At 34.9% G+C, this 8,596-nt stretch overlaps 1 protein-coding gene across 1 annotated transcript in view; it reads left to right on the top strand.

The window, feature by feature from the left end:
* Positions 1–8,596, top strand: part of CTNNA3 (catenin (cadherin-associated protein), alpha 3) — a 1,923,005-nt gene that overhangs the window by 1,756,424 nt on the left and 157,985 nt on the right. The window contains exon 15 of the mRNA XM_010852148.1: positions 6,914–7,095. Within this exon, the coding sequence (XP_010850450.1) occupies positions 6,914–7,095 (182 nt within the window). The remainder of the gene's footprint in view (positions 1–6,913; positions 7,096–8,596) is intronic.

The raw sequence follows: 8,596 nt of genomic DNA, 5'->3' as shown, positions 1-8,596 counted from the left end.
GCTATGGTATTTCCAGTAGTCATGTATGGACGTGAGAGTTGGACTATAAAGAAAGCTGAGCACTGAAGAATTGATGCTTTTGAACTGTGATCTTAGAGAAGACTCTTGAGAGTTCCTTGGACTGCAGGGAGATCCAACCAGTCAATCCTAAAGGAAATCAGTCCTGAATATTCATTGGAAGGGCTAATGCTGAAGCTGAAACTCCAATAATTTGATCACTTGATGCAAAGAATTAACTCATTTCCAAAGACCCTGATCTGGGAAAGATTGAAGGCAGGAGGAGAAGGGGATGACAGAGGATGAGATGGTTGGATGGCATCTCTGACACAATGGACAATGAGTTTGAGAAGGCTCCAGGAGTTGGTGATGGACAGGGAAGCCTGGTGTGCTGCAGTCTGTGGGGTTGCAGAGTCAGACATGACTGAGTGACTGAACTGAACTGACTGATAGAGGAATAACAAAATTCTGTTTGAAAGTAGGGTATTAGGAATTTGAGATTAACATGTACACACTACTATATATAAAATAGATGATCAACAAGGTCCTACCCTATAGCACAGGGAACTCTACTCAATATTCTGTAATAACCTACATGGGAATAGAAAATCTGAAAAAGAATGGATATATGTTTAACTGCATTGCTTTCCTGTACACCTGAAACTAACACAATATTGTAAATCAACTATACTCAAATACAAGACAAAATTAAATTTTAAAAAATGAAAGAGAAGTGAACAGGTAAAATAAGAGAAATTAATTTCTCCCTTTTAGAGGTAGGAGCTTAGGAAATGTGTAAATGTAAGTGACCAAGAAAATATAAGATCAGTGCTATAAAATTTTTGATCTTACACTCCTGTTTTTCTTTATGTGTTGACAGCTTCTATTAACAACTTGAAACAAACATTTATCATATATATGTCCCAACTTTGAGGAAACATTCAGTCTAGGAGCTGGAGAAGGAAATGGCAACCCACTCTAGTATCCTTGCCTGGGAAATCCCATGGACAGAGGAGCCTGGTGGGTTACAGTCCAAGAGTCAGACAGGATTTGGTGACTAAATAACAACAATAGTCTAGGAGCAGAAGACCAAAACAACAACAACAGCAACAAGTAGATCCACCATTATTCTGAAAGATGGTTATACTTTCAAAGACCTTTCATCTAGTAAAATAAGATATTCACATTCATAAACAACTAGGCTACAACAGAGAACAATATAAAGATCCTGAGAGAAGATTTCATAACATGTTCTGAGATTTTCAAAGGAATAATTACATATAGCTGGAGAAGAAAGATATACTCAATGCATCTGGCTTGGAATATAATTAAGTTTGGACCAGCAAAGATGAGATGTGGAAAGAAGATGAGCAAAATAATTAGTGGGCAATACCTTAAGATATTTACCTGCAACAACAAATAGCTTGATTTAGCTTGAGTGTACAGAGAAGGAAATGGCACCCCACTCTAGTACTCTTGCCTGGAAAATCCCATGGACAGAGGAGCCTGGTAGGCTGCAGTCCATGGGGTCGCAGATAGTCGGACATGCCTGAGCGACTTCCCTTTCACTTTTCACTTTCATGCATTGGAGAAGGAAATGGCAACCCACTCCAGTGTTCTTGCCTGGAGAATCCCAGGGACGGGGGAGCCTGGTGGGCTGCCGTCCATTGGGTCGCACAGAGTCGGACACGACTGAAGCGACTTAGCAGCAGCAGCAGCTTGAGTGTAAAATGCCTGAAAGGAAGGAGAAATAACATTGAAAAGCTCATAGAGACAAAGGTCATAGTGATGCCTGTGTCATAGTAATTTCACTCCTAGATATAGTCTCAAGAATGCAACGGTATGTGCACAAAAAGAAAAATATAAGAATATTCACTATTCATAACAATCAAAAATAGAATGCTTCCCAAAAGGTCATTAATAGAATTACAGGTAAGTAAATGGTTTTATGTTTCACAAGGTGGAATACTGTCTGTATACAGCAATGAGAATAAACAGACTATAACTACATGCATCAATTAAAGATGTATTTCAAATATATAAAAGCTTGACATAAGAAGCCAGGTACAAGAGTATTGTTATTATGCCACTTTTATAAGGCTCAGAAACAGGAAAATCTATAGCTTTAGAAATACAGGTGATTGTTCTTGAGAGATAGTGGCTATAATAGGACACATGAGGCCTTTGGGATGCTGCTAATTTTTGTGTTTCTTAAATTTAGGTGTTCAGTACACGGATTCACTCAATTTATAAAAGTTGTTCAATTGTACATTTATGGTTTGGGAAATTTTCTATGTGAATTTTCTACTTTAAATTTAATGGTGATATTTGAGGAATTTATATCCTTTATTCAATAAGAAGACATGAATGGTATGTTTTAGGCTGAACAATTGTACAGTCTTATCAAATTCAGATTGAATCAAGTGGTAGCAAGACAGAAGGATTGAAAATGAAAGAAAATTAAGATCTGAGCTTGTATAATAGTAACTGAAATACAAAGAAAGAGGTGAATGTGATAAATGTACTGGTGATAAAATGGACAACCATTGTGCCTAACAGAATGGGATAGATACAAGGAGAGGACTTAAAAAAAAAAGTAAGATTACAAGCCTGAGGCAGGTAGTACTGCTGACAAACTTGAAAATAAAGATCAAGGATTTGGCAAGTGCTGGCAAACTAGTCAGCAGGTCAAATCTGGCCCATTGACTGTTTTTCTTTAGCCCATGAGATAGAAATGTTTTGTTTGTTTGTTTTACATCTTTCAATGGTTAAAGAAATTCAGGACAGCTGTAATCAGAATAATATTTTTGACATGTGAAAATTTTATGCAATTCAAATTAAAATGTCCATATAAAGTTGCATTGGAACATGGTCGTGCTCATTTGTTTGCATAGGGTCTACTACTGCTTTTGCATTATAGCAGCAGCAGAGTTAAAGTAATAGACTTATTGCGAAATATATACTAGTATAGATGTACTATCTTGGTTTTTTGAAAAATTCTGGTAACCTCTGTTTCAGAGCTAAAATTATAAATGATATATGTATTACTTGAAAATGTCTTATAGGCTAATGGGAGATTTTGTTGAAGAGAGGAGAATAACCTTAGAATTCTGAGGATCACTAACTGTATCGAGTGAAGAACTGAATCTCTTAGTATGAGTAACCATTAGCATTTAATAGCACTTAAGAACTTTAAAAGCTGTATTCATATTCATTTGATCTCTAAAACAATCTGTTTAGTCAATATCATTTTTTCTAATTTACAAATAAGAAAACTTCAATTTTAAATTATATGAGACATATTATGGACAATAAGCATTTCAAAAATAGAAGGTGATAGAGAAACACCATTGAGGAGAAGGTAGATATTTTGATATTTGGTGGGTGGTAGTCCTCTCATTTGCAGGCATGGTGATAGAATGAAAACTCTGGAGCTAGAGTTTCTGGGTTTTCATCCTGGTTCTACCATTTACTAACACTATAATCTTGAGTAAATCACTTAACCTTTTAGAGACTCAGTTTCATAATCCATAATATTAGAGTAAGAATGTTCTTACCTCATAGGTCTGCTATGATGATTAAATTTTAAATATATGTTAACTTGCCTAGAAGAGTATTTAGCATATATAATGTTATTTTCATTATCTTTTGGAATAAATTTTTTAATCAGTTAACATACAATATAATTTCATTTGGATGGCAGGGATTCAAAAAGCCTTTAATAGCTCTTTATATCAGTTATATCCTATATATTTGAGCAGAAGTAGAACCACTTAGCCAGCCAGTAATAATGTTAGAAATTCCACTTACTTGACTTATCTTTAAGTTCGTACCTCAGTTCTTTGCTTATCCTGCAAAAATATAATCCAATAAGGAACTTTCACCCATAATTCCTAAATATCAAATATTCTCTGAAGTTCTATTTTGATATTTTCATAATAATTGAAATTGATTGATGGCATATAATAAGTCATTCACAGAAGCACTAAAATCTTCAGTTAAGGTGTCACTCAGTAATTTAATGCTTTCTTGTTCTTGTTTTTCCTCATGTAATAAAAAAGGTCAGAATTCTCTAGAACTTTTAATTTTATAAACTATTGCCTGACTTTTGACCTTTATCTTGTCAGGAGTAAATATCTGCCAAGTGTAATTCACCATGTGAGTTGAGATGTTATTAAAGAAATTGAGTGCAATCCATGAAATTCTTGTCCAGGACAGGGTCAGTCTCAATGCTATCGAATAATTGACTCTATTTCCTGCATGACAGGTGGATAGCAGTTGCAATTATTGTTGTTTTGTGTCTGGGGAAATGTAGACAGGAGAGTTAAGTGAGTTCCTCAAGATCATATTGGAAATTAGTGACATTCCAAGGAACAGAACTTGGAATACACTTAATCAGATCGCCTCTAGAATAGTTTGAACTTTATCATGAAGACAGTGAAAATGTTTCCACAATATTCCAGAATACACTTCAAAATTATTTCTTAGATCCAGAGTCATACGTTTATTATCTCTGAGATAAAGACTATAAAAAGAGGCCCCAAATAAATTGATCTATGGTTTCATTATTGCAACTTTAATTACCTTTTTATGAAAATGGAGAAAATGATAATGACTGGTAGTGAAGAAAGGAAAATTCATTTCTATTTTCCAGCTAGTTTAGTGGGTTAGTACCTTACAGCTTTATTAATGGCTTGTATACTATTGATTTAAAAGGTAGCTATGTTTTTATTTACATGTTTTGCCACATACCAGCAGCAATAAGAGTTGCTCTTCTTATAAGCTTATCACATAGGCCATGTTTCCTGAGAAAAGAAACTACAATCTATTTTTACCTCCTAAGGAAGAGTCATCTATACATTCATCAATCAAAAGTTTAGTCTCCTAGCTTATTTTAGTTCTTGAAATAAATAAGGAAAACAAAGCAAATTTAAGTGCTATATATGTGATTGTTTTTTGATATTTTCATTGAATAAGAGATAACTATTGAGCTTCCCCGGCCATCCCCTGGTGACATCTCTGAGCTTCCAAGGCAGTAGTGGGTTCAATCCCTGGTCAACAAACTAAGATTCCACATGCCATGTGGTATAGTTAAAAAATAAAAGAAATAAAGAAGAAACTATCATTTACTGTACACTCAATATGTATCAAGCCTTGTGCTAACTGAAGTATGGATGATTAATCCTGAAAATTTAAAAATACCAAGTTATTTTAGACCCTGAATTAGGCCTCTGATTGGTAGTAAATGACAGATAATTGACATTGGTTCTGTGACTTTTATTTTTTGGTTAGATTTTCCATTGATCATTCTTATAATTCTTTCCATTAATATATTTTAGTGTTTCATTGTTCTTGTACACTACTGCCCGATAAAATGTGTTTTCAGTATTCTGAATCTAGCAATCATATTTTGCAAAGCTTTCTAGATTATGTCTTCCAATTTTGCCATTGATAGGTAAACTAGAAATTAACATCTGGAAATGCATAGGAATTGTAGCTATCATATATTTCCTATGAATAATCAAATAAAATTCCACTTATATAGGATTTATCACTTATAAATGTTCCATCTCAAACCTATGTGCTTGTTCTACTTTTTGATTATGTATGAATTTCTTTTTTGACAGGATGATTGAGTAGACAATCTCATAAAATTTTATGACCTTGATTAATATTATCAAATCACTTTCATTTCAGAGTTCTTTTTTATTTGATAAAAAGTCATAGGTTTCAGGTGCTATAATTGTTTATATGGTAGTGTAGTGGTATGGTGGGCTTCCCTGGTGGCTCGGATGGTAAAGATTTTACCTGCAAAGCAGGAGACCTGGGTTTGATCACTGGACTGGGGAGATACCCTGGAGGAGGGCATGGCAACCCGCTCCAGTACTCTTGCCTGGAAAATCCCCATGGACAGAGGAGCCTGGCAGGCTACAGTCCATGGAGTCACAAAGAGTCAGACACAACTGGGTGACTAAGCACACATCACAGTAGTGTGGATGGTTTACTATGATCCCACATTTCAAATGTCAAATGCAAGAGGCAAGTCTGCATACTGTTCAAAATATGCTATATACAAAGAATACTACTACACCAGTGCATTAAATTCACTGTGCCTAAGAATTTACACCTCAAATCTCAGGATGCTAATTAGGGAGGGCTGCCTTAGCAAACTTTGCCTATAACATTTTTATCCTTCCCTCAGGTTTGTGTACACATACACACCTGAATATGTTTATATGCACCATATACACATTAATCCTTAGAATTTTATAAATGTGCTTATCTATATACATATGATTTATAAATGTGTACTGTACTGTTTACCAATGTGTATTCAGTGTTTGTAATTAATTCCATCTATTAATGTAAATATATACATATTTATACATAGTCTCCTTTCAATATTTTTTTATATTTGTACCTTTTGAGGCATACTGTTAGTATAATTTAAAGAGGTATATACTTGTCTAACATGTGAGACATTAAATTATGTTTGAATTAATTTATAATACATTCAAAATTTGGGAAGTCCTACATTTATATTAAGGAATAAATTTAAATATGTCATATATTAAATTATACTTTGACATTCATTAATTTAATGTTGTAGTTCTAACTAATACTGTAATTTTACATTCTAACGTTGTTGCAAACAATTATGAATCAATAGATTTCATATAAAAAGTTAAACCTGGGTAGTTGTGTTATATGACTTTATGGCTGATTCGTGCTATGTATGGCAAAAGCTGATGCAGTGTTGTAAAGCAATTCTATTAAAAATAAATTTAAAACAAAAAAGCATTATGTCTCTATTCTTAAAGGAACACATTTTATAAACATCTGATAATAATCACTTCATTGTAAAATGTATTTGACATAATGGAATGATTATAAATTGAATTATCACCTGTTTTAGGCTAAGATGACTCAGTTGCCTGAGGCAGAAAAGGAAAAGATCGCTGAGCAAGTTGCTGACTTCAAGAAAGTGAAGAGCAAGTTGGATGCTGAAATTGAGATATGGGACGATACGAGCAATGATATCATTGTTCTGGCCAAGAAGATGTGTATGATCATGATGGAGATGACAGACTTCACAAGGTAATTATATGGGAATTGGTGTGTAATATTTATCATCTTAGAAGCATTTGTCAAATTAGTGAAACTTTGAGTTTCTCGGAGCGTCAGGTGCTAAAAATTAAGTGGTATGGGGAAAGTAAATGATAAAGAATTAGAAAGTTATAGGTAGTTTCTAGAGGTTTGATAAATGAGGCAGAGTTTCTCATAAACACCTCAGGGACAATTTTAGAAGCCACTTGAACTTCCCTGGTGGCTCAGATGGTAAAGCGTCTGCCTGCAATGCAGGAGACCTGATTTCTATCCCTGGGTGGGGAAGATCTCCTGGAGAAGGAAATGGCAACCCACTCCGGTATTCTTGCCTGGAGAATCCCATGGACGGAGGAGCATGGTAGGCTACAGTCCATGGGATCGCAAAAAGTCAGACATGACTTCACTTCACTTCACTTAATGCCTTCACCTTCAAGAACCTTCTCTGTGTATTATACTAGCTTTTTTTTTACAAAAAAAAAAAAAAATGGTAAATCTAATTATGATTTCTATTGAAGCTTTCTGAATGATTGATTTTCATAGCTATATACAGAGATATAAACCAGATATATTTGAAATTACAAAGACTTAATGATGTGCACGAAGGAATTGTTCGTTGTGTGTGTATTCTAGAAATAATGAACATGTTTCTTATTGTTACTGTTGTTCAGTTGCTAAGTCATGTCTGACTTTTTGCAACCTCATGGACTACAGCATGTCAGGCTTGCCTGTCCCTCACCATCTCCCAAAGTTTGTTCAAACTCATGTCTGTTGAGTCAGTGATGCCATCTAACCATTTCATCTTCTGTTGCCCCCTTTGCTTCCTGTCTTCAGTCTTTCCCAGCATCAGGGTATTTTCCAATGGGTCAGGTCTTTGCATCAGGTGGCCAAAGTTTTGGAGCTTGAGCTTCAAAAGCTACTGGAAAAACCATAGCTTTCATTGTATGGACATATGTTGGCAATGTGATATCTCTTCTTTTTAATATTTTGTCTAGATTTATCATAGCTTTTCTTCCAAGAAGGAAGCATCATTTTATTTCATGGTCGCAGTCACCATCTGCAGTGATTTTGGAGCCCAAGAAAATAAAATCTATTAATGCTTCTGCTTTTTCCCCATCTATTGGCCATGAAGTGATGGGACCGGATGCTATGATCTTAGTTTTTTGAATGTTGAGTTAAAGCCAGCTTTTTCACTCCCTTCTTTCACCTTCATCAAGAGGGTCTTTAGTTCCTCCTTACTTTCTGTCATTAGAGTGGTGTCATGTGCCTATCTGAAGTTGTTGATATTTCTCCCAGCAATCTTTTTTTTTAATTTTATTTTATTTTTAAATTTTACATAATTGTATTAGTTTTGCCAAATATCAAAATGAATCTGCCACAGGTATACATGTGTTCCCCATCCTGAACCCTCCTCCCTCCTCCCTCCCCATACCCTCCCTCTGGGTCGTCCCAGTGCACTAGCCCCAAGCATCCAGTATCGTGCATCGAACCTGGA

The sequence above is a fragment of the Bison bison genome, unplaced genomic scaffold, assembly GCF_000754665.1.
Source record: "Bison bison bison isolate TAMUID 2011002044 unplaced genomic scaffold, Bison_UMD1.0 scf7180017864309, whole genome shotgun sequence".
In the NCBI taxonomy this organism is placed as follows: domain Eukaryota; kingdom Metazoa; phylum Chordata; class Mammalia; order Artiodactyla; family Bovidae; genus Bison; species Bison bison.
Note: the sequence above shows the minus strand (reverse complement) of the source record. Positions and strands in the feature narration are given on the sequence as shown.